Source organism: Scyliorhinus torazame, chromosome 5, assembly GCF_047496885.1.
Source record: "Scyliorhinus torazame isolate Kashiwa2021f chromosome 5, sScyTor2.1, whole genome shotgun sequence".
Lineage (NCBI taxonomy): Eukaryota > Metazoa > Chordata > Chondrichthyes > Carcharhiniformes > Scyliorhinidae > Scyliorhinus > Scyliorhinus torazame.
In genome coordinates this window covers 310,287,382-310,314,473 of record NC_092711.1, presented here as the reverse complement: position 1 = coordinate 310,314,473, position 27,092 = coordinate 310,287,382, and the positions used below count along the sequence as shown (strand labels likewise).

The 27,092-nt window shown below is 46.3% G+C and overlaps 1 protein-coding gene across 3 annotated transcripts; it reads right to left on the bottom strand.

Moving 5' to 3' along the window:
• Positions 1-779: 779 nt before the first annotated feature.
• On the bottom strand, positions 780-25,984 carry ids (iduronate 2-sulfatase). Of its 3 annotated transcripts, none has more exons than XM_072505913.1 (9): positions 25,629-25,977; positions 17,139-17,275; positions 13,579-13,756; positions 12,250-12,338; positions 11,324-11,524; positions 6,626-6,796; positions 5,742-5,868; positions 2,963-3,136; positions 780-1,395 (listed from the first exon to the last, which is right to left on the bottom strand). In XM_072505913.1, exons 1-9 carry the CDS (start codon positions 25,714-25,716, stop codon positions 932-934), a joined length of 1,629 nt encoding a protein of 542 aa, XP_072362014.1. In that variant the 5' UTR covers positions 25,717-25,977; the 3' UTR covers positions 780-931. The 3 variants fall into 3 exon arrangements, with proteins under 3 accessions (XP_072362014.1, XP_072362015.1, XP_072362016.1); XM_072505914.1 differs by having other exon boundaries at positions 25,565-25,723; XM_072505915.1 differs by lacking the exon at positions 11,324-11,524 and having other exon boundaries at positions 25,629-25,984.
• Between the last annotated feature and the right edge of the window lie 1,108 nt (positions 25,985-27,092).

Here is a 27,092-nt window from a genome sequence, read left to right as displayed (position 1 = left end):
GGTTCAGGAATCGAGGGTCATCTTGAGCGATTCACTCAGGACAGACTGCTGGTTAGGGAATAAACAGCAGTGTCCTATTCTCTCTCTTGGGAAAGCTACTCTAGTGGAGTAGGAACCGGGTGGCTGTTGCACCACCGGCAAGAGAGAGAATCACCTGGGTATTGGTAGGGGTCTGGAGATCTGTGTGATATAAGTCTCAGGCTGTCGGTTAGGAATAAACGGCAGGCTTGAATCAGTGCTCTCTTCAGTGGAAGTGTCCCAGTGCGACATCCCCTGGCCTCTGAAGTTTCAGTGCCAGCTGGAGAGAGACACACACAGATATTCAAACCCCAGATATCGGCCCAGTAGTGGAGTAGCGGAGATGGCACCCTCTACACCCGTTTCTGCGTGGGTTTCCTCCGGCTGCTCCGGGTTTCGTCCCACAGTCCAATGATGTGCAGGTTCGGTGGACTGGCCATGGTAAATTGCCCCTTAGTGTCCAAAAGGTTAGGTGGAGTTGCTGGGTTACGGGGATGGGGTGGAGGTGTGGGCTTAAGAAGGGTGCAGACTCCAAGGGCCGGTGCAGACTCGATGGGCCAAATGGCCTCCTTCTGCACTGTAAATTCGATGAACTACATTGTGCATTTATGTAAGTCCTCTGTTTTTTCATGTATGGAACGATCTGTCTGGACTGTATGCAGAACAATACCTTTCACTGTACCTCGCTACACGTGACAATAAATAAATCCAATCCAATGGACTAAAATTTATACTGCAAATATTAGATAATAAAAGCAATATTAATCTTTTAAAAATGTCTTTATTAAAATAAAGAGTAGTGGACAAGAACTGGATATTCATCATTCAGGCAGTTTTGCCAACTGCAGGGGTCATAATGCTGGTTACAAGTATACCACAAAAATCACACACACACACACACACACATAAAATCTCATGTTTTAAGTAAGGCTGAAAGTTTTTGCACCACCCCAGCAAACTCAATGCTGTTGTACAAGTTGTTATCCTCTCCTGGGTCAGTTTTCTGAAAATACAGCTCCCCGGCATGAATGTCACTGAGATTGGCACTGAATGTGGACGCATTATAAGCAACCCATTCTGTGTACCTGTAGCCGACAGAACGAATAGAGTATCCCATGATTCGAATATCCTTCAGCGAAGGAAGGTCAGAGTTCATCTGGGGTGTGTCTGCCGGCCGGGGGTACTGGCTGTAGGCGATCAACTCGCTGTTCCAAATCGTGGCATCCGGGTGTAAATAATGGGCCATGCTCTGCCCCTCCGTACAAAGGTCAACATGAAAGGAAGATGCTGGGCACTTTGGCGGGCGAGGTAACCCGAGAACTTGGCAGAGTGTTGGGAAGAGGCTCACTAATTCCACATTGGCGTCCCTCATCGACCCTGTAACAAAATTCAAACGCTTGGTGAACTCGTACTTTGACAAAATAATTACACCCAGGCTACAAGGAAAATAGGTATCCATAACTTCCTGGTTCTCCAGCGTCGCATTTAGGGGGCTTCCCAATTACACCCTGGGGAATACCTCTTGGAAGTTCCCACATCGGGGACCCGTAAATTGGCCAAAAGTGCTAACTTCCTCTGGACAAATGTGCTGGGAACCATCTGTGAGAAGTGATATAAATCGCTAACTTCGGATGGTTCTACCAGTTTTACCCCAACAGTTACTCCGAAAGAAATTAAAAATTCACTTCTTCCAACTCTTTTTACACAGAGGGTAGTGGGTGCCTGGAACTCGCTGCCGGAGAAGGTGGGACGATAGTGACGTTTAAGGGACATCTTCGCAAATACATGAATAGGATGGGAATAGAGGGATACGGAATTGCTGCAGATTTTAGTTTAGACGGGCAGCATGGTCGGCACAGGCTTGGAGGGCCGAAGGGCCTGTTCCTGTGCTGCACTTGTTTTGTTCTTGTCCGCCCCCAGGGAACACAGCACACCGAACCCCACCGAGCGAGCACCTGCCCCACCCCCACGTCAACCCAGCCTGACACGACCCCCTCCCCCCCCACCCCCCGCCTGACCACTCCACCTCTGGTATGACCCGGTCGACCCCCCACTCGTGGTGTGACCTGGTCCAATACCACCACCCCCCCCCACCCCCCCCGCCCGCCCGCCACAAACCCACCCCCAGACTGACCTACCCCGTCCCGGCTGACCCCAACCCACCCCCGTCCCGGACTGCGGACTGAACTGACCCTGACACATTCCGTCCAGACTGGCCACATCCCCCCCCCCCCGGACTGACTCTCCCCACTACCCCCCCCCCCCCCCCTTGACTTGCCACCCCTGCAGCCAAAACAACCCCCCTCCCGGCCTGACCCGTCCCGACACCCTTCTCCCAAAGCATCTCGGTCCTGCTGGCCAACACAGTTCGATTCCTGACCCCCTCCCCCATGGATTGACACGAGCTCCTCCAGGACTGACCACTTCGCTGACCTCCGGGACTGCCCCCCACCCTCCCGTCCGGCCTGACCTCCCACCCCCACCCCTCCCCCTCCCCCATCTCCCAGACTGACCTCCCCCCCCCCCCACATCCTGGACTGAACCCCCCTTACCCAGCCCCCAGCCTGTGGGTGAATTGGGGAATTTGGAAAATGGCTTGATTCACACATTAATGTTGCTAATTTTCACTCATTTCTTAATACATTCGTCAAAAGTGCTTTTGTCATATGTTAAAAGTAAATACAATGTGAACTAGTCAAATATTGTGTGGTTATAAATATGGAGTTGATCAGTTTCCAGGTTGAGCACAGTATTGCTTTCTCTTTCTTTATTGCAGTCAGGACTTTTTGTACACATTCACTACAAAGTATATTTGAACATTGAGCAGTCAAGTTGAGTTGGGATAACAACATCACTATTAGATAAGAACAAGCAACATGTTCCACCTTACAACTCCATAGAAACATTTCAAACAGACCTACCTACACTGAATGTTACAACCCACCTGCAGGCAGACCCCCCACTTTATTAGTAAAGGGGTTAATAAAAGGAAACATCCTTTGACCCGGAGGGGGGAAAGCTTCAGTCATTCCTGGTGCATAAATCATCAAAGGGACACGAGTGACCACATCAAAGTTACTGTACTTAGCCCATTCCCCGTGTTCCCCGAGTGACCAACCTAAAAGCAAACAAGAAGATAGATCTCCATCAGTTCAAAACCAGAGTGTGAGGAAGATGCTGAATGAGTAATAAACTCTTCCAATGATATTTCGTGCTTAGAATTTAGCAGCAAATTTCCTATTTCACTGACCTATTCTGAAAGTTCTTTGGAATAATGGTCTAGTGAACAGCATTGCTCAATGGGGGACTATTCTCAGGATGTTGTATACTTATTGTCCACCCCTGGTCGCTCTTGAGAAGGTGGTGCAATTTGTTTCTTGAACCACTGACAGTGATACAGCTCATTGGATTACTAGATGTAAGTGCAGTTGGTGAGTGAGGGGCTGTATTTAGTCCTAGCTAGGTAGGTCATGTGACAGCTTAGTGGGATTATGTAATTAATGGGAGGAGCCAGGTCTGTCTGTAGTCTTGCTGTTCATTATAGGATTTGAGTCTGACAAGGCAAAAGGAATTTTGGCTTGTATAGCAGTTTTGCCGAATGCTGCTCGGTTGAGTAGAAGTGTATCGGTTCTGCTCCTGAAAGGGTCTCTCTCGCCAAAGGTCCACACATTTATTTCTAAGTGGCATTTGAACAGTGGCGTTTAACACTAATCACTAAACTGTGTTTAAGAACTGTTTAACTGATCATTGTAAAGCTATTGTTTTTGATGTTAATGTGATTAATTTTGTGTTTAAATTAAAGTTTGTTTTAACATAAAAGATATCTACTGGTCAGAGTGAAGTATCCTTCAAAAAAATTGTTTGGGGTTCTTGCCCGTTGTCCTGATGAATGTTGGAGTCTTTTTCATTCATTCATGGGGCATGGGCATTGCAGGCTTTGACAGAATATTTTGCCCATCCCCAATTGCCCTTGAGGGGGCAGTTAAGAGTCAACCACATTGCTGAGAGTCTGGAGTCACATATAAACCACAGTAAGAAGTCTTACAACACCAGGTTAAAGTCCAACAGGTTTGTTTCGCTAGCACTAGCCTTCGGAGCACTGCTCCTTCCTCAGGTGAATGAAGAGGTATGTTCCAGAAACATATATATAGACAAATTCAAAGATGCCAGACAATGCTTGGAATGCGAGCATTAGCAGGTGATTAAATCTTTACAGATCCAGAGATGGGGTAACCCCAGGTTAAAGAGGTGTGAATTGTATCAAGCCAGGACAGTTGATGGGATGTCGCAGGCCAGATGGTGGGGGGTGAATGTAATGCAACATGAATCCCAGGTCCTGGTTGAGGCCCCACGCATGTGTGCGGAACTTGGCTATAAGTTTCTGCTCGGCGATTCTGCGTTATGTTTATGTTATGTTATGATATATGTTTCTGGAACATACCTCTTCATTCACCTGAGGAAGGAGCAGTGCTCCGAAAGCTAGTGTTTGAAACAAACCTGTTCGACTTTAACCTGGTGTTGTAAGACTTCTTACTGTGCTCACCCCAGTCCAATGCCGGGCTCTCCACATCACATATAAACCAGACCAGGTAAGGATGGCAGATTTAGTTCCTTAAAGCACATTAGTGAATCAAATGGGTTTTTACGACAATCAACAATAGTTTCACTATCGGCAGTGACTGGATTTGAACCTGGGACCCCAGAGTACTCTGAATTATTAGTCCAGTGACAATACCACTACGCCACCGTCTCCCATCCTCTGGCCAAGTATTCACAAGTAACATAGCTGCACAATGATTAGGTTGCCCAGTTACACATCTGTGAAGAAAAACGGAAAATACTGGACAATCTCAGAGGGCCTGACAGCATCTGGGGAGAGAGAATGGAGCTTTCGTTTTAAATCTGGATGACTCTTTCAAAGCCTGTCAAAGAGTAATCCAGACTCGAAACATTAGCTCCCTTCTCTCTCCACAGATGCTGTCAGATCTGCTGAGATTCTCCAGTACGTTCTGTTTTAGGTTCAGATTCCAGCATCCTCAGTAATTTGCGTTTAAATACACATCTGTGAAGTTCCATGTGGCATTGTTCTGTACCAAAAGGTGCTATACAAGTATAAGTTGTTGCTGTCTTCACCATCGTTTTCACTGGTGCACATCAAGCGAGTTGACTGATCTGATATTAATGGGATTACCAGTGCTAGCTAGTGCAGTGACTAAATGAGAAATGGCCTTACAACACCAGGTTAAGGTCCAACAGGTTTATTTGGAAGCATTAGCTTTCGGAGCACTGCTCCTTCATCAGGTAAAGGAGCTGTGCTCCGAAAGCTAGTGATTCCAAACAAACCTGTTGGACTTTAACCTGGTGTTGTAAGGGGCTGGTTTAGCACAGGGCTAAATCGCTGGCTTTGAAAGCAGACCAAGGCAGGCCAGCAGCACGGTTCAATTCCCGTACCAGCCTCCCCGAACAGGTGCCGGAATGTGGCGACTAGGGGCTTTTCACAGTAACTTCATTTGAAGCCTACTTGTGACAATAAGCGATTTTCATTTTTCATTTCAAGACTTCTTACTGTGCCCACCCCAGTCCAACACCAGCACCTCCGCAAATGAGAGTTTGTGTGGAGCACAGAGCTCAATTGAATCAGGAAATATTGCTCATATATAAAATCATTGTTTATCAACAGGTGCATCTCCCTCAGCCAACCTGGCCCCAAATTTACAGCTCACCATGGTCAGCGGTGAACACAACAACCGTATTGTTGGCCAGTCCCTGCTCGTCCAGTGCATTCAGCAGTCGGCCTACTTGAGTGTCCATGTAGGAGACGGCAGCGAAGTAACTCTGGCGAATCAGCACCTGCGAGATACAAAGCTTACAAATCGCCTGGCCTCATAATTCAATATCCTTTGTGGCGACACTCGGGTCAAAATTCCCACCTCCACCTGCGTGATGGAACGGCCCATTGATTTGATGGGCACAAAGCCATTCCAAATTAGGTGGGTGACAGGTAACAGCCTAGTTCTGTGCTGCATGCTTCTGTGACATGCTCATTCCACATTAATATGCAAGATATCCTAAACATTGGTGCACAGCATCATGGCTGCTGACGACAGCAACAGCTAAAATAGTGTAACATCCTTGTCCAAAATATTTTTTTTTCCCAATTAAGGGGCAATTTAGCGTGGCCAATCCACCTATCCTGCATATCTTTGGGTTGTGGGGGCAAAACCCACGCAAACACGGGAAGAATGTGCAAACTCCACACATACAGTGACCCAGAGCCGCGATCGAACCTGGGACCTCGGCGCCGTGAGGCAGCAGTGCTAACCACTGCGCCACCGTGCTGCCCTCCTTGTCTGAAATATTAACAGAAATGCTCCATTTTAGGAGCCAACACTGAGCGAAACAGACAGAAGGCTGGTAAAGAGGACAATAAACTCTCCAAATATTTCAAAATCCATCACAAGACTTGGAATACATTACCAGCTGTACCCAGCCAAAACATTGAGAAGCTACACATCCATTCTCTTCAGCATGTGCAAAAGAAGCTGTGCTTAACATCTGGTATTTTCATTAACCGAATGCTCCCTTTAAGATCAGATTAAAGACATACCTGAAAATCATCAGGAATGGGGCCATATGGAAAACTTAGATTGAGAGCCTTCACGTCATCTCTTATTCTCAGGTCAGTCCATGGGTTATATGCCACTGGGGGTAGTTTTAGTGGGATTTTGTGGTCAGGTGCCAGGGGGATCTTATCACGTGGATACAATTTTAAAAATTCCTGAATAGAATGAAAATCACACAAGTTTAGATTTATGCAAAACAATCTTGACAAAAAGGCATCTTCAAATCTTTTAAAAATGCAAGCCGTCTCTGGTACATTCCTTGGGACCAAACTGGTCCGAGTAGTGTCTGAAGACACTTACAGCTAAAACCATTAAGCAATGATGTTATTGAAACATAAGATTCTGAGGGCTGTTGACGGGGTGGGTACTGAAAGGATGTTTACCTTTTACATAGATGATTTGGAGTTGGGGACCAAGCGCAATGTGTCCAGGTTTGCAGACGACACTAAGATGAGTGGTAGAGCAAAAAGTGCAGAGGATGCTGGAAGTCTGCAGAGGGATTTGGATAGGGTAAGTGAATGGGCTAGGGTCTGGCAGCTGGAATACAATGTTGACAAATGTGAGGTTATCCATTTTGGTAGGAATAACAGCAAAAGGGATTATTATTTAAATGATAAAATATTAAAACATGCTGCTGTGCAGAGGGACCTGGGTGTGCTAGTGCATGAGTCGCCAAAAGTTGGTTTACAGGTGCAACAGGTGATTAAGAAGGCGAATGGAGTTTTGTCCTTGCTAGAGGGATGGAGTTTAAGACTCAGGAGGTTATGCTGCAACTGTATAAGGTATTAATGAGGCCACACCTGGAGTATTGTGTTCAGTTTTGGTCTCCTTACCTGAGAAAAGACGTACTGGCACTGGAGGATGAGTAGAGGAGATTCACTAGGTTAATCCCAGAGCTGAGGGGGTTGGATTACGAGGTGAGGTTGAGTAGACTGGGACTGTACTCGTTAGAATTTAGAAGGATGCAGGGGTATCTTCTAGAAACATATACAATTATGAAGGGAATAGATAGGATAGATGCAGGCAGGTTGTTTCCACTGGCGGGTGAAAGCAGAACTAGGGGGCATAACCTCAAAATAAGGGGAAGTAGATTTAGGACTGAGTTTAGGAGGAACTTCTTCACCCAAAGGATTGTGAATCTATGGAATTCCTTGCCCAGTGAAGCAGTTGAGGCTCCTTCGTTAAATGATTTCAGATAGATAGTTTTTTGAAGAATAAAGGGTTATGGTGTTCGGGCCAGAAAGTGGAGCTGAGTCCACAAAAGATCAGCCAAGATCTCATTGAATGGCGGAGCAGGCTCTAAGGGACAGATGGCCTACTCCTGCTCCTAGTTCTTATGTTCTTTGTGGGGGATGTAGTTTCAGTGTAAGGGGTCTCCCATTTAATACGAAAATGAGAAGGAATATTCTCTCCCTAGGATGGTTAATCTTTGGGATTCTCAACCTCAGAAAGCAGTGGAGGCTGGATCATTGGATATGTTCAAGACCGAGTAAGACAGAGTTTGGCCTACAAGGGAGCTGAGAGTTTGTTTGAGGGAGAGGAAGGAAAGTGAGTTGAGATCAAGAGCAGATTAGCCATAATCTTATTGAATGGTGGATCGGGCTCGAGGGCCTGTGTGACCTTTCACCTGCGCCTATTTCTTATGTTCTTATGGTTTTAAATCTTTGTAGAACCATAGAACCCCAACACTGCAGAAGGAGGCCGTTCGGCCCATCGAGTCTACACCGGCCCTCTAAAAGTGCACCCGACCGAAGTCCACTCCCCCACCCTATAATAATAATCTTTATTGTCACAAGTAGGCTTACATTAACACTGCAATTAAGTTACTGTGAAAAGCCCCTAGTCGCCACATTCCGGCACCTGTTCGGGTACACGGAGGGAGAATTCAAACGTCCAAATTACCTACCAGCAAGTCTTTCGGGACTTGTGGGAGGAAACCGGAGCACCCGGAGGAAACCCACGCAGACACATGGAGAACGTGCAGACTCCGCACAGGCAGTGACACAAACCGGGAACCCTATCATCGTACCCCACCTAGCCTGCACATCATTGGACACTAAGGGGCAATTTATCGTGGCCAATCCACCTAACCTGCACATCTTTGGACTGTGGGAGGAAACCAGAGCACCCGGAGGAAACCCATGCAGACACGGGGAGAACGTGCAAATTCCACACAGTCACCCGGAATCGAACCCGGGTCCCTGGTGCTGTGAGACAGCAGTGCTAACCACTGTGCCACCATCAGCAGGCTCAGACACTGGGCCACAAAACTCCATCTAGGTTCAATCCCATACGACTACAAACCAATAGGTTTAAAGAGTGGACTGCACAATAATAGCTCTATAACTGATTGGCAGTGTCTCCACCAATGCAGAATTGTTCTGCACGAGGTTGATGTCCACAGATTCCATGTTGTGGGATTATCATAACTATCAGCATTACAAGGGTTAATGTAGTACCATGAATAGCCACATGAGGGAGATACTACTATATAAAGCAGTGATGCTAGATCTTAGAACAAGAACAAAGAAATTACAGCACAGGAACAGGCCCTTTGGTCCTCCAAGCCTGCGCCGATCATGCTGCCCGTCTAAACGAAAATCTTCTACACTTCCGGGGTCCGTATCCCTCTATTCCCATCCTATTCATGAATTTATCAAGATGCCCCTTAAACGTCACTATCGTTCCTGCTTCCACCACCTCCTCCGGCAACGAGTTCCAGGCACCCACTACCCTCTGTGTAGAAAACTTGCCTCGTACATCTCCTCTAAACCTTGCCCCTCGCACCTTAAACCTATGCCCCCTAGTAATTGACCTCTCTACCCTGGGAAAAAGTCTCTGACTATCCATTCTGTCTATGCCCCTCATAATTTTGTAGACCTCTATCAGGTCGCCCCTCAACCTCCTTCGTTCCAGTGAGAACAAACCGAGTTTATTCAACCTCTCCTCATAGCTAATGCACTCCATACCAGGCAATATCCTGGTAAATCTCTTCTGCACCCTCTCTAAAGCCTCCACATCCTTCTGATAGTGTGACAACCAGAATTGAACACTATACTCCAAGTGTGGCCTAACTAAGGTTCTATACAGCTGCAACATGACTTGCCCATTTTTATACTCAATGCCCCGGTCAATGAAGGCAAGCATGCCGTATGCTTTCTTGATTACCTTCTCCACCCGTGTTGCCCCCTTCAGTGACCTGTGGATCTGTACACCTAGAACTCTCTGACTGTCAATACTCTTGAGGATTCTACCATTCACTGTATATTCCCTACCGGTATTAGACCTTCCAAAATTACCTCACATTTGTCCAGATTAAATTCCATCTGCCATCTCTCCACCCAAGTCTCCAAACAATCTAAATCCTGCTGTATCTTCTGACAGTCCTCATCGCTATCCGCAATTCCACCAACCTTTGTGTCATCTGTGAACTTACTAATCAGACCAGTTACATTTTCCTCCAAATCATTTATATATACTACAAACAGCAAAGGTCCCAGCACTAATCCCTGCGGAACACCACTAGTCACAGCCCTCCAATCAGAAAAGCACCCTTCCATTGCTACTCTCTGACTTCTATGGCCTAGCCAGTTCTGTATCCACGTTACCAGCTCACCTCTGATCCCATGTGACTTCACCTTTTGCACCAGTCTACCATGAGGGACCTTGTCAAAGTCCTTACTGAAGTCCATATAGACAACATCCACTTCCCTACCTGCATCAATCATCTTTGTGACCTCCTTGCAAAACTCTAGTTAGTGAGACACGACCTCCCCTTCACAAAACCGTGAAGTTTTAGGGGAGGAGTGTATGCAGGAGACAGCTAGTGAAGGTCATAAGAGCAGTTTGTGTGAGAAGGTTAGATTATAGTTTATACCAGATTAGCAGTAGATGAGTGTAGTTAGATGTTATTGATCAATTCGGTATTCTAAAAGTACGAAGTGTCGAAACCCTGTTTAGTGGTGTAAATAAAATCGTAGCTTTGTCTAAGTAAAAGCATTACTGTGGTCTTTGTGGAACACTACGCTATCCATCCTAAATAAGCAACACAAAGAACACCACTTTGATCCACAAGTAAACAACAGAAGAACAGAAATGCATAGAGATACACACAAACTTGGAACAATTCGTATGGAACATTTCAAATTTCTAGCCATTTTCACTTGCAGAAAATCTAGGGAAACGTTTCAGTCCTGGATCAATGGAGTGCTGCCTGAGGGAGCAGCTGCTTTTCAGGAACTCAGGTCCATTTACCCCCCCCCCCCCCCTTCCCCCCCCCCCCCCCCCCCCCACAGGTTTTGAAAAATAGTAGTGGAATGCTCCCTGGTATCCTGACCAATATTCATCCCTTGATTAACATCACCAAAACTTTATCTAATCATTATTGCATTACTGTTTGTGGGAGGCTACTGTGTGCAAATTGGTTGCTGTAGTTTTGACATTGCAACACAGACTATACTCCAACAAGTATCCCATTGGCTGTAAAGTGCTTCATATCCGGAGGTCGGGGAGGGCAAGCTCCTTTTGGCAACAGCACAATTAGATCGTTACGTAACAAGCACGTACTTAATATATTTATACAGCAATCTTTACAGTATCTGTATTGTGCAAAACTAATGCGCACGCACAGAAATATATAATAGGCAGCTCCCAAAACTGTCACCAGTCTGTGGAGATTTTACCTTCGGATATTTCAGTGGAATGTGCGGCTTATGATAACCAACAGCCAAAAAGAAAGGGTTTTCCAGGCTTTTCATGCTCTTTAACAATCGGATTGCCTCTTCAGTGCTCTGTATATCAGGCAGTGTGCGTTCTGGCATTTCCTCAACATCCACTGGACAAACTAAGTTTGCGTGTTTTTTACCATCCAGTCCTCTGCAGACCTAGCTGGAGAAATCACTCAGTTAATGAAGCTCTCTTGTGTCCAGCATTCATCTTTTGAATAGGCTGTCATGGCACGCATCACTTGCAAGAATTTCAATGGTACATTTTCAGTGCAACAGTACTTCTTTTTGCATCAAATACATTATACTATGGTCAGCTGCATCCGTACTGAACTCTTCACACACTACCCATACAAGCAAAGTATGGAGTGAATGGAACAGCAGGAAACTGAATCTCACCCGTCTCACACGGCATGATATTTGGATGAAATTATTCTGACTGTCAAAATACAAATTACAATCAGATAAAGATGAAGTTAATGAATCTTCGCTCTGGAGCAAAGGCATCAACTGCAGCAGTGCTGCCGAATCGGTCTCTAACATTTGTGATACTAGTTGCAATCTGTGAAGATTAGATGATTTGTCAGCACTCCACTCCAACAGGTCCATGAACAGATTTCCTCGGTTACGGATGATCACCTTGGGATAGAAAGACTGAAGGAACATTGCCAGAATCAGCATGCTGTGTGGCTTGGCAGTGGTGGTGTTCCCCGCCTCGGCTGCCCATGCCCCCCTAAGTAGCATCGTTCATGGGTTTGGGACGTACTACGGAAGAAGCCTTGGCTTATGCTAGACTCAAATACACATTGGTTGGCTAAATGTCCTCAGCAACATGGTCAGCATCACCTTCATCCCCTTCACGAAATATAACATTGAAGCTTTACCTTAGCATTTTTATATTTCTGCGTGGAGGGATGAAATGGAGGAATAGACCAACTGTATGGATAATCATCTGTATGATTGGACACAATCCCTGAAAGATGAGAGACATTTCAGTTAAGCTTAACTTTGCCGATCATGCCTCAAAGACTATATTAAATGAAATATAGCAAAAGAACAACCATTTTAAGATGAAGCCAGATGTTAATCTTTTATGCCAGGTCATTTGGTACAGAAAGATCATCATTACAATTAGCTGTTTCAATCTCCTATGCATAGTCAATGAGAACCTTTTCTTAGCAGTAGTTACAAAGATTGCTATTACAGAGAAACAGGATCACTGGTCTTTGCCAGTGTGTCTGCCCCACAAAACGGGGACAGCACGGTGGTTAGCACTACTGCCTCACAAGCGCCAGGGACCCGGGTTCAATTCCGGCCTTGGGTTATTGTCTGTGTGGGGTTTGCACATTCTCCCCACACAGGCACTCGAAGCTGGAATTGAACCCGGGTCCTTGGCGCTGTGAGGCAGCAGTGCTACCCACTGTACCACCATGCCACTTATATTTTTAAAAGTTAAAAAGTGTTTCCTCTTGTGGGAGAATCTAGAACTAGTGGTCCCAGTTTAAAATTAAAGAGTTGTACATTTAAGGCAGAGATTAGGAGAATTTCTTTCTCTCAAGTGGGTTGTGAGTCCTTGGAACCCTCTTCCTGAAAAGGGGGCGGAGGCCAATTCATTGAATGTATTTTTAAGGCTGAGGTTGATAAAGGGTAAGTGGGGATGTGGATTCGAGGCTACAATCAGATCAGTCGTGATTCTATTGAATCAAGTGGCCTACTTCTGCTCCAAATTTGCATATCCGTATGCATGTTTACCACTAACCACTCACTAGCCCCTCACACCAGACACACCCTAACCCCCTCACCCACTTACCTTGCGCACTTACCTCCTCTCTGTAGCTTGTCAAAGTGGGATTTAAGCAAAGGCACATTTAAACTGATCAGTACACGGCAGCTAGTGTTGTAAAACAGAATGCGGAGCGGTCTCCATCATGCTCCGGCATCGAGGACCACCCGCTAATAGCTACACTCCAGATTTCTCAAGAGGCGTGGTTCGGACGTTTGGTTGAGAAATGTGGGATTTGCTGTTTGGTTCGATCATCCCCATTAAAATAAAAGTCCCGTCGCCACACAAACCGTCACATTTATTACTTGAATGGATACAGAGCAAAGGGCGTCAATGGAAATTAGCCATGTCCAGACTGAATGATAGCACAGGGCTGAGGGACTGAATGGCCTATCCATGTTCCTATGCTACGCAGAAGTGGAGTTCTTACCTGGATGAAAGATTTTCCCCACTGACATGGTTAAGTAGCCGTGCATCTTCAAATATTCAGGGAGTGTGGTGTAGTTCCCAGCATGCACCCTCCAGTAAGAATTGTGATCGTAAAGCCGAGTGGTGTCAGGTCTGCGACTGGTTAGAAATGATGTTCTGCTGGGCCCACATAAAGCTTGCTGCAACGCATTGCAAGAGAAGAGTTATTCGCCATCCTGAACCTTTACCTCAGAATTGCATTAGAAACGTATCCAAGTTGCACTGAACGTACATTGGAGTAGGTCTCACTGGAAATAACAGTGTGTCATTACAGGAAATGAGAAGCACAAAGGTACTGAGGAGTCCTACGTCCAGATTCTCTTCAGGTTAACATGCAGGTTCAGTCACAGTTAGGAAGGCAAATGCAATGTTAGCATTCATGTCAAGAAGGCTAGAATACAAGACCAGGGATGTACTTCTGAGGCTGTATAAGGCTCTGGTCAGACCCCATTTGGAGTATTGTGAGCAGTTTTGGGCCCCGTATCTAAGGAAGGATGTGCTGGCCTTGGAGAGAGTCCAGAGGAGGTTCACAAGAATCATCCCTGGAATGAAGAGCTTGCCGCATGAGGAGTGATTGAGGTCTCTGGGTCTGTACTCGTTGGGAGTTTAGAAGGATGAGGGGGGATCTTATTGAAACTTACAGGATACTGAGAGGCCTAGATAGAGTGGACGTAGAGAGGATGTTTCCACGAATAGGAGAAACCAGAACCCTAAAACGCAGCCTCAGACTGAAGGGACAATCCTTTAAAACTGAGATGAGGAGGAATTTCTTCAACCAGAGGATGGTGAATCTGTGGAACTCTTTGCTGCAGAAGGCTGTGGAGGCCAAATCACTGAGTGTCTTTAAGGCAGAGATAGATAGGTTCTTGATTAATAAGGGGATCAGGGGTTATGGGGAGAAGGCAGGGGTTATGGGGAGAAGGCAGGAGAATGGGGATGAGAAAATATCAGCCATTAGCAAGATTCATTTATTAATGAGAAAATTCTGGGGATTAAGAAAAAAAAAATCAGCAAGTTGCATATCTCCAGAACCTGCTGCTCTGTTTACGTCGTTCAGCCACTTGTTTTGCACAAACAGCATCATGTCCTCAACCTCCCTGTTAATCTGGGTAATTTGGGTTGGAACGTTCTGGCCTTCTCCCTCCGACGGCGCACCCCCCTGCCGCAGGTTTTGCAGCGGTGACAGGTCCATTCAATGGGAAACCCCATTGACAACAGCAAGACCAGAAGATCCTCCGCTGACCAATGGTGCGTAGCCTCCCACGCCTTGACACACGCTAAGGGTTGCACAGTAAATCCAGCCCTTACTCTTTTCCCATCAAATTAAACTCGCCACAGAAAGTTTTGGCTCTAAGTTACCTTTTTACAATGTGGTCATTGTTAACATGACATTCATATGGAAATCACAGAGGCTCAAACTCTCAAGTGACTGGTATAAAAACACATCCCAAAACTTCCCTTCAGCTTTCTGAGTGCAAGGAGAAATCAGGTTTAGAATTTCCAGCTGCGCAGATCACATTTGGAGGGGAAAGAAAGACTTGCACATTTACAAATACACTCCCTCGGTGCTGCATCGGGGTGTCAGTATGGATTGCCAATAACAGACAAAGCTATGAAGGAGCAAGTGCAAACTAAAAGTCTTCAGTTTGAGACTTGGACTCATGACCTTCCAACTCATGACGCTCGCAGAGGCGATCGAGTGCGTATTGAATCACAGCTGAGAAAGTGGAACTATCCTCACCATTCACAGATTAGGGTTGGGAATATCAGCCAAGGTGTCCATTCTTGACTGAAATGTGGGAAAACAGTGACTAGAAAAGAGATTGATTGTATTTGAATAGACTTGGACCCTCAATCAGACGGCTGTAACATAGAATAATCAATGTGAATAAATTTAGGGTACTGTTTATCGATACTGTTTCAGGGCAGCACGATAGCGTAGTGGTTAGCACAATTGTTTCACAGCTCCAGGGTCCCAGGTTCGAGTCCCGGCTGGGTCACTGTTTGTGCGGAGTCTGCACGTTCTCCCAGTATTTGCGTGGGTTTCCTCCGGGTGCTCCGGTTTCCTCCCACATTCCAAAGATGTGGTTAGGTGGATTGGCCATGCTAAATTGCCCTTAGTGTCCAAAATTGCCCTAAGTGTTGGTTTGGGTAGGGTGCTCTTTCCAAGAGCCGGTGCAGACTCGATGGGCCGAATGGCCTCCTTCTGCACTGTAAATTCTATGATGCTTGATTGAAACAGCAAACATATATACATAAACTTGAAAGCCTTGACCACAGAACACCTGAGGAGAAAGGGCAAGGATTTATATTTTGAAATAAAATACTGCAAAGGTGCTCTGTTCAAAGCACAACAGGTACACTGGTTTAGGTTTTTCAGATAACAAGGAAAACTTGTTAATATTTTGGTGATCTTTGAACAGCAGGTTATGGTCATTTGGACTGCACTGGCTGAAAAGGCAATGGAAGCGGATTGAACAGGAATTTTCAAAAGGGAGATGGGCAAATATTTGAAGGAGAAAAAAAAATGTTGGGCCATGAGATCGGTGGAGGAACGGGTACTATTTAGCTCAGCGGGCTAGACAGCTAGTTTGTGATGCAGATCAAGGCCAGCAGCATGTGGTGATATACATCACTGTAAGTACACAAAGGGTTAATGCACATACACTACACCTAGCTAGACACTAGAGGGAGCACCAGAGATATGACACACAGACAGTCAACCAATAGGTCAGTAAGATAGGACACGACTAATGAGCATTCACGATACACACAGAGGTGACACCACCACAGAAGGGCATTACACCAACCCATATAAAAGGACACAGCACACATGATCTTCCTCTTTCCAGTGGAGACACTCAGTGTGTACACCGGGTTGATTTGAAACACACCACACCCACCACATGGATTGTAGCAGACTGGTTCGTCAGTCTGAGTAGCTATAGAAGGATTAACGGTAGAGTCGAATCCAAGTAGGAGAATTGTTAATAGTTTAATAAACGTGTTAAAGCTATCTCCAAGTCTGAACCTTCCTTTGTCAGAGTGCACATCAAGGAAGCAGCTTATGCTACGTCAAGAGCATAACAAATCACAGCACAGGTTCAATTCCCGTACCAGCGGAGGTTATTCTGAAGGCCCCACCTTCTCAACCTTGCCCCTCGCCTGAGGTGTGGTGACCCTCAGGTTAAACCACCACCAGCCAGCTCTGCTCCTCAAAGGGGAAAGCAGCCTTTGGTCACCTGGGACTATGGGGACTTTGCCTTTACCTATTTTGCCTTTGCTATGTCAAGGAGAGAGCGAGGTTGGCTGAATGCGGCCTGCTTTGCTCTCAGATTCTATGAATAATCAAAGTGGAAAAAGAGATAATAAATATATAGTTTGAGTTGAATTGGCCTGACTTATTCACTGAGGCAAAGGCCATTTCTTATATATTATGCCATGTAATTCCGTTATCGGTCATACCTAGTATAATGCTAATACAAACTACAGGGTTTCACTTCCAGTAACTGTTTAACTTACTTGGGCAAATGCATTCTTGAAAACAACACTCTTAGAAGCAAGTTGATCAATGTTTGGCGATTTCACAATCGGATCACCATAACATCCCAGACTCGTGCGCAGATCATCGGCAATAATGAAGAGGACATTCATCTTCCCTGAAGGCAGAAAAAGTTAAATGTCAGTAATTTAACTTGGCTGAAGAAAGAGACATGTTTTTGTCGCAGCTTTTTTTGTCTTGCCCTCAGACTTGCAAGAATGCGATGGAAGGAAAGTCAACTGTCTCATGCTGCTCCTGTGCAGCAGCAACACAAGTGGGGAAGTCACCGTCAAGCTAAATGACATTCTTCTCCTCACACAAATGAGCAATGTGGTATATATGAATGTCAGTGCGGGTGTGATGCTCAGTATGCAGGCCGCACACCCCAAAGACTGGCAGATCATATCAAATGGCATGTTCCTCCCACTGTCCAGAAAGAGCAAAGTACAGATTGTGCCAAACAAGTCCATGCTTGCAAAACGCGAAACACAATGTCGGACATGAAATGCGACTCCTCGGTTGGGCAATATTTGTTAAATAATCCTCAGTCTGCTAAGCATTGCGCCAACAACCAAGTTAAGATTCTCAGTCGGGCTCACAGTGTGGCACATTTGCCTGCACTGCAACGTATTAAAACACATGGCCCTGTTTTTTTTGCAGACGAGAAGAAAACATACACGCGTTGCCCCTCTGTTTCAATAAAGTGTATTGCCCAGGCAATAACCAATCAGAGTCAAGCTGCTTGGTTTAAAAGAATGGTCAGTTAATTATCAGTCGCCATCACCTTGTGCATTCTTCATGGCAACGCCTCTACCAATCAGGGTCCATTTACCAACCAATCAGCACTCTCTTCTCATACAGTATAAATTTGTCGATCTCCCTTGTTGTATTTTCTAATGAGTGCAAGATGAAAAGCTTTGACAAAACAGTCTCTTTTTTTACTTAGTTCTGTACTACCAAATTACTATTTAATTTAGCCTTCGGGCAGCACGGTGGCGCAGTGGTTAGCACTGCTGCCTACAGCGCTGAGGACCCGAGTTCGATCCCGGCCTGGGTCACTGCCCGTGTGGAGTTTGCACATTCTCCCCGTGTTTGCATGGGTTTTGTCCCACAACCCGAAAGATGTGCAGGGTAGGTGGACGGGCCACGCTAAATTGCCCCTTAATTGGAAAAGAATAATTGGGAACTCTAAATTTATTTTTAAAATAATCTTACTTGACCCCAATACGCACACCTGACAACTCAAATTAAAAACTTGAGTAGCAGCAATGTTTTTTTAAGAACATCTTTGAAGAGTGTATTGGTTGAATGGGATGAAATTGTTTCCAGTGTTGACATAAACCAGGCTAATGGTTCACTTGGGGCCTACTGGGCAGGTCATAATATGGGCTGCTGCCTTGTTACCTCCCACTTTGCATTATTGGAGAATTTCACCTTCAGTGTGTCAATAAAATTTGGCATTCAATACGCACATAAAATTTTTCATAATATCCTAGTCACGACTGGCGCACAGCCTGTAATTTGTTCAATTAGTTGATATTGAATCTGGATACCTTTCTAATAATGTCAGAATTGGCTAGTTCGACGGTCGCTATGAGAAGTGATTACATTTAGACCACATGACTGATAACAGGCATTGTGCCAGATCTAAGATTAAAAAGATTTCTGATAATTCGAACAATTGGAGCTTCTTTTTCCCCTCATGCGCCAGTTTCAGTGTGTGTGATATTTCCAATTAATCTTCAAATTATGCAAAGTGCGGAAAACTGACAGAAATTACTGTGACAGAGCTGGAGCTCATGGAGAGGAGGAAGGACGATGTTTTGGCCTTCGCCTCTCTGATTGCACGGCGGCGGATTTTGCTGGAGTGGGGGGTCGCCGTCGCCACCGGGGGTAGCTGCTTGGTTGGGTGACCTGTACGACTTCCTGCGGTTAGAGAAGATAAAGTACGAGTTAAGGGGCTCTGCAGGGGGGTTTTGAGAAAAGGTGGGGGATGTTTGTGACCGTTTTTATGGGGCTGTTCGTCGCGGAGGTGGGGGGGGTGAAAAAGAGTATAAGTCTGTACAGACTGTATAGTTGATTGTTGGGAAGTATGTTTCCCGGGATGTTTATTCACTGTAACCTGTTTTGATACATGTTTGTAATAAAATACTTTTTTTTTAAAGAAATTACTGTAACATAAAGGTGTGGTCACCAAAAGTTGCCATCCCAATACAACTGTGTACAGTAGATAACACGTTAGACTATCAAAAGTGAAGTGATGGTTTTCATCGAACCATGCAGATTGCAGGGAGGCTATTCAGCCTATCTTGGCTGTGCTAGCCCTTTGAAGGAATATCCAATTAGACCCGCTCCTCGGCTTTTTTCCCATAGCGCTGTAATGTTTTTCTTGTTCAAGGATGACCTGTTTCTTACTGATTGCATCCATTTTGTGTCAGTTGCTGGGATCCAAAGGGAAAAATCATTGTGCGACAGAAACAGATTTGGAATGTGCCAAATTGAGAAAGCGTTGTGTCGCATCTGCTTAAATGACATCAGATGAGAATTAAAGACTGGCTTCAGATTTAAACCAACGTTTTCTCTGTATTAGAAGAGTAACTGATACAGCTACATTTTTGAGGTGATTGACCTGCCAACAACAACCACAACTATCTTCCTCCGTGCTAGGTATGACTCTAACCTGTGGAATGTTTTCACCCCGATTCCCATTGCCTTCAGTTTAACTAGGGGTCCTTGCTTCCACACTCTGGCAGATGCTGCCTTGATGTCAAGGACAGTTACTCTCACCTTGAGTTCAGCTCTTTTGTACATGTCTGGGCCAAGGCTACAGTGAGGTCAGGAGCTGAGTGGCCTGGGCAGATCCTCAACAGCATCAGTGAGCAGGTTGTTGTTGATAAATGTCACTTAGATAGCAGTGTCGACAGCCGCTTCCATCACTTTGCTGATGATTGGGATTAGACTGATGGGGCAGCTCTTGTTGGACAGTAGATACCAGGTTGGATTTGTTCTTTTTTGTGTATGGGGCATAGCTGGGCAATTTTCCACATTGCTGGGTACATGCCAGTGTGGTAGTTGCAATGGAACAGCTTGGCTAGGGTTGGGGCTAGTTATGGACCACTTGAACTATTGCTGTAATGTTGTCAGCACCCATAGCTTTCACAGGATCCAATGCCTTCAACTATCCCGAGATACCACGTGGAGTGAATCAAATTGGCTGAAAACTGACAGCTGTGTTGGTGGGGACCGAGGGAGGAGGCGGGGATGGGTTAGTTGGTTGGTCAATTGTCCATCACCATTCATAACTGGATGTGGCAGGATTGCAGAGCTTAGATCTGATCTTTTGGTTAGGGATTGCTTAGCTCTGTCTATTGCATGTCACTTCTGGTGTTTGGTCCTGTGTTGTAGCTTCATCAGATCGGCATCCCATTTTTAGGTATGCCTGGTGTTGCACCTGCGAGGCCTTCCCGAACGGTTCATTGAACGCCCGGAATGATGGTAATGATAGAGTGGGGATCATGATATTGTGGTTGCTTATAATTCTGCTGCTGCTGATGGCCCACAGCGCCTCATGGATGCCCAGTCTTGAGTTGCTAAATCTGTTTGATGTCTATCCCATTTAGCATGGTGGTAGCGCCACAACACAATGGAGGGTATCCTCAATGTGAAGACAGGACTTAGTCTCCACAAGGACTGGGCAGTGGTCACCGCTTCCAGTACTACCATGGACAGACGTATCTGTGACAGGTAGATGGATGAGGAGGAGGGCAAGTCTGCTTTTCCCTGAATACCTGCCATAGGCCCAGTCTGGGAACTATGTCCTTTACCCCTGGGCCAGTAATGCAGCTACCAAGCCATTCTCAGTGACAGATATTGAAGATTGAAGTCTCACCCAGAGTACATTCCACACCCTTTCCACCCTCAAGTGCTTCCTCCAAGTGGTGTTCAACATGGAGGAGTACTGATTCATCAGTCAGTCTGCCGGGGGGGGGGGGGGGGGGGGACTTCCTCCTGACTGTTAATCACTAGGTCAGAACATCTGGTAGGACAAGACGCACACAGGAATGGTGATGGAGTCTCTGAAATTTTTGAAAATTCTTCCAAGGGATGTGGGTATTTCTGGCAAGGCCAGCATTTCTTACAAACCACTAATTGCCCTTGACCCTTTAAGAGTTAAGCACATTTCCGTGGGTCTGGAGTTACCTATAAGCCAGACATAGTAAGGATGGCAGATTGCATTCCCTAATGTGAAGCAGATGGTGTTTTTACACCATCAATGGTGACCATTACAGAGACCCACTTTATATTCCAGATTTATTATGCAGCGGTGGGATTGGAATCCATGTCCCCACAGTATTAGCTTGGGTGCTGGGATAACTAGCCCAGTAACATCAACACTACGCCACTTGTCTTTCTTTATTGACAAACAGATTTGTTTTGTGCAAGTTCCTCGAAATGAATGGAAAATAATAGGCAGAATAAATTGAATAGAACTTTTACTTCAAGGTCGAGATAGAGAATCAGAATTATTTTTTGAAGTCTTCCTCAATAGGTTTTCTTCATCACTCTGAACAGGTACCAGCAGCAGGCGATAAAGCAAACAGGTTTTAGTCACGATGAGTTAGAAAGCAGGGTGGGATAGGGGTTAACTCAATCACAGTCCCCACTCCGCATCATTATTCAGTCACCTTCACTACAAATGTATCAATACTGATAACAAGATCAAGCACAGTTAGAAACATGAGGCTATTCAGCCCCTCAAGCACAGTTCATTGACATCATGGCGACTCTGTGATTAACTCCACGTGCTCGCCCATGCCCCACATCCCTTAATACATGTGAATAATAATCTATCAATCTGAGATGTAAAATCAACAACTGGGCTAGTCTCAATTGCTGCTTCAGAATCACAGAATTGGTACAGCACAGGAGGAGGGCATTTGACCCATTGTGTCTGCATCAGCCCTCCAAGTGAGCATTATGACTTAGTGCTTTCCCCATAGCCCCGCACATTGTTTCTATGTTCTTGAATTCCCTCCTCAAGCCTCACCACCTTGCTTTCCGCCTTTAAGACATTCCTTGAATTCTACTTCCCATCTGCCCATTTATCTCTTTATGTAGCTCAGTCAAATTTTGTACGATGCTTCTGTGAAGCAAGTTGGAGCATTTTATATGTAATTGTCCGAAGTGTACAGGTCCACAGGTCACTGAAAGGGGCAACACAGGTGGAGAAGGTAGTCAAGAAGGCATACGGCATGCTTGCCTTCATTGGCCGGGGCATTGAGTATACGAATTGGCAAGTCATGTTGCAGCTGTATAGGACCTTAGTTAGGCCACACTTGGAGTATAGTGTTCAATTCTGGTCATCACACTACCAGAAGGATGTGGAGGCTTTAGAGAGGGTGCAGAAGAGATTTACCAGGATGTTGCCTAGTATGGAGGGCATTAGCTATCAGGAGCGGCTGAATAAACTCGGTTTGCTCTCATTGGAACAACGGAGGTTGAGGGGTGACCTGATAGAGGTCTACAAAATTATGAGGGGTATAGACAGAGTGGATAGTCAGAGGCTTTTCCCCAGGGGAGAGGGGTCAATTACTAGGGGGCATAGGTTTAAGGTGCGAGGGGCAAGGTTTAGAGGAGATGTACGGAGCAGGTTTTTTTTACACAGAGGTTAGTGGGTGCCTGGAACTCACTGCCAGAGGTGTTGGTGGAAGCAGGGACGATAGTGACATTTAAGGGGCATCTTGACAAATACATGAATAGGATGGGAATAGAGGGATACGGACCCAGGAAGTGTAGAAGATTTTAGTTTAGACGGGCAGCATGGTCGGCGCAGGCTTGGAGGGCCGAAGGGCCTGTTCCTGTGTTGTACTTTTCTTTGTTCTTTGTTTGTGTCAGAGCACAAGACTGGTTTTACTATCATTAACCAATGGTTATTTTGGGGCTTGTAACAGAGCCAGTTGAAAACGTGGGTGAAAGAAAAGTCATGAGCACCAAGTGGGTCGAACCTTGTCATCACTGATCACCACCAATTCCGATTTGTTCCATTCTCTTTATAATAACTGCTTATTGTCACAAGTAGGCTTCAATGAAGTTACTGTGAAAAGCCCCTAGTCGCCACATTCCGGCGAGTGTTCGGGGAGGCCGGTACGGGAATTGAACACGCGCTGCTGGCATTGCTCTGCTTTGCAAGCCAGCTATTTAGCCCACTGTGCTAAACCAGCCCCTCTCTGGTAAGGTAAAGTCACCATAGCCCCAGATGACTAAAGGCTGTTTCCCCTTTCGAGGGCGAGAGCTGACCACTGGTGCTTTAACCTGAGGATCACCACACCTCAGGCGAGAGGCGACGTTGAGAAGGCGGGGCCTTCATGAATAACCTCAGCTGGTGCGGGAATTGAACCCGAGCTGCTGGCCTCGCACAGCATCGCGAACCAGCTGTCCAGCCAACTGAGCTAATCCAGATCCCTATTAGTCATGCATAACACATATACTCTACACATTGTAAACTCCTCAGATACTCTCCAGATTGTCAATCTCTCAGATACTCTCCAGATTGTAACCACCCCCACCCCCATCCCCCAATAACAGAGTGGTAAACAACATGTGCCCCTCCTGCAGAGATGGTATTCAGGCTTCAAGATGTTAAAGAACCCTAAAAATTAGAACTTGCATTTATATATTGTCCTTCATTGTCTAAAGATATCTCTCAAAGTGTAGCACAGCCAATGAAGTGTTTTTTGAAGAGTAGCCACTGTTGGAATAAGACCATAAGATGTGGGAGCAGTTGTAGGCTATTCGGCCGTAAGACCATGTTTGTGGGAAAGAGTTCTGGTTGTGTTTCTTAACTTCATTCCTGAATGGTCTGTTTCTAATTTCAGAGCTATGTCCCCGACCGGGAGGTTCCACAGTCAGTGGGAACAGTTTCTCTTGATCAACCCTTAATATTTTGATTCAGCCTGTCTCTCTCTCTCCCTATTATTCCTCCATTCTATCAACAACACTCAATGTCTCGAGTGATGTCCATTGAAGTCAGAAACCAGAACTACACTCTCATCAGTCCAGACTCTTTCTCTTAAAATACAGAAACACACAATAAACGGCACAGTAACCAACCAACTTCTTGCAAGCTCTAAACACCATTCCTTTTGTATCAGGGTTACGTTGGGTCAGTAAAGGTAGGAATGGGGATGAAAATTAAAACAAATAACTTCTTTACCCAAGAGAGTGGAATTTTCTACCATTAGGGGTGTTTGAGGCGGATAATATAAATGGATTCAAGGGGAAGTTAGAAAAACACATCACAATGCGCACAGCTTGCCAAATTAAACGGCAGGAATACACAGCTCTTAAACACCAGAATTTGAATTTATTAAGGGGCAATTATTATTACAGCAAAACACTGGTTCTCCCGGCTTTGCCAAACACAAGAAACACAACATACGAAAGAGGAGCAGGAGTAGACCAGATGGCCTGTCGATCCTTCTGCTCCACCATTCAGTTCGACCAGGACTGATCTGGAGCTTCTATCCCACTTCCCTGTCCATCCCTGACATCTCTTTGATTCCCCCGAGGGACCAAAGGTCTGTCCATCCTAGGCTTGAATGTATTCAATGACGGAGCACCCACAACTCCCTGGGTTAGTGAATTCCAACCATTCACAATTCGAATCTTGATTGAAGTAGTTTGTCCTCAACTCAGCCCTAAATGATCAGCCCCTCATCCGGAGACCCTGACCAGCAGAAACAACCTTTCCACACCTACCCTATCCGGGCACCTTCAGAATCTTGTACGTTCCGATATATTACTCCCAGAATTATAGCCAAAATACCCTGTTTAAAAGGGATAGAAGGGCACACTCCCCCATTTTCTAGGCTCTGAGGCAGAGACACTGCCGGTTCAAGTCCCACTCCGAGTACTTGTGTACAAACTCCAGACTGACACGTCCAGAACTGTACTGAAGGAGTACTGCACAAGCATCATCTTTTGAATAATTCCTTCAGCAGAGGCTCAGGCTGCCCTCACAGCGATTGGTACGGATTATTCCTCTGGTGGGGCATTGTAGAACGAGAGGCCATAGTCTCAGGAGGAGAGGTAGCAAATTTAAATCGGAGTTGAGGAGAAACTACTTCTCCCGGAGGGGTTTGAATCTGTGGAATTCGCGCAGTGGGTGCAGGGACATGGAGTAAATTTTTGGAGGGGTTGGACAGATTTTTAAATGGTAATGGGTTGAAGGGTTATGGAGAAGGGGCAGGGCGGTGGAGTTAAGGCCAGGATGAGATCAGTCATGGTGGAACAGCAGAGCAGACTCCAGGGCCTAATTCTGCATCTTGTGAACTTGTGACACACACCAGCTCTCCTGGTAAACAGCCAACAGCACTGGAAACACAGAACTGGCTGCCCCATTTCCTACCTGACAACAATGACTACACTTCAAAGGTCCTTTATTGGAAAAATAATCCGATTCCTCCCGATACCTTTCTGTCGCATCAAGTCTTGGGCTGCACAACAGGTTAACACCATCGCCGCCACCAGCGCTTCTGCGAAGCCCCACTCGCGGCTCATTGCGAGCAGAAAGGTCAGAAATCCTCCTCCCGCAGAGACTCAGCTCATTCCCACCCGCAGCTGGCTGGCTGCAAACCTCCGGCTCGGTCCCGCCTGAGAGCGGGTTCAGTCCTGTCCTGTCCGCCCCCCAGGCGAGGGTGGGATTCCGGGAGGGGCGCCCAGCTCGCCCGGGTCACACCAATCGCTACAAGTCAGACACAGATTGCAACAACCTCGGCGATTGGCCTGCGGAGTGAAATCACCGCCGTGGTCAATTTCACCCGGAGCTGGGCTCTGGGGAAGGGTTTGAAATGACAGAGTCGCCCAGGCAGACACAGGTCTCCGTCTGGCAACACCCCTGTCCTCCTTGCAACAGCAAATTCACAACTCATCCCCAATACAGAGCGATGATTCTTTTTCCCCTCCACAGATGCTGCCACTGAGTGCAACATTTCCTGTTTTAATTTCAGAGCTCCCTCACTCACTACCTCCAGTACTGACCCTCACTCACTACCCCAGTACTGACCCTCACTCACTGCCCCCAGTACTGAGCCTCACTCACTACCCCCAGTACTGACCCTCACTCACTGCCCCCAGTACTGACCCTAACTCACTACCCCCAGTACTGACCCTCACTCACTACCCCCAGTACTGACCCTCAGTCACTACCCCCAGTACTGACCCTCAGTCACTGATGCCAGTACTGACCCTCATTCACTAACCCCAGTACTGAGCCTCACTCACTGATCTCAGTACTGACCCTCACTCACTGCCCCCAGTACAGACCCTCACTCACTACCCCCAGTACTGACCCTCAGTCACTACCCCCCGTACTGACCCTCAGTCACTACCCCCAGTACTGACCCTCACTCACTGCCCCCAGTACTGACCCTCACTCACTACCCCCAGTACTGACCCTCACTCACACCCCAGTACTGACCCTCACTCACTGCCCCCAGTACTGACCCTCACTCACTAACCCCAGTACTGACCCTCACTCACTACCCCCAGTACTGACCCTCACTCACTACCCCCAGTACTGATCCTCACTCACTGCCCCCAGTACTGACCCTCACTCACTACCCCCATTACTGACCCTCACTCACTACCCCCAGTACTGACCCTCAATCACTACCCCCAGTACTGACCCTCACTCACTACCCCAGTACTGACCCTCACTCCCTCCCCCAGTACTGACCCTCACTCACTACCCGTACTGACCCTCACTCACTACCCCCAGTACTGACCCTCACTCACTACCCCCAGTACTGACCCTCACTCACTGATCTCAGTACTGACCCTCACTCACTACCCCCAGTACAGACCCTCACTCACTACCCCCAGTACTGACCCTCAGTCACTACCCCCAGTACTGACCCTCACTCACTACCCCCAGT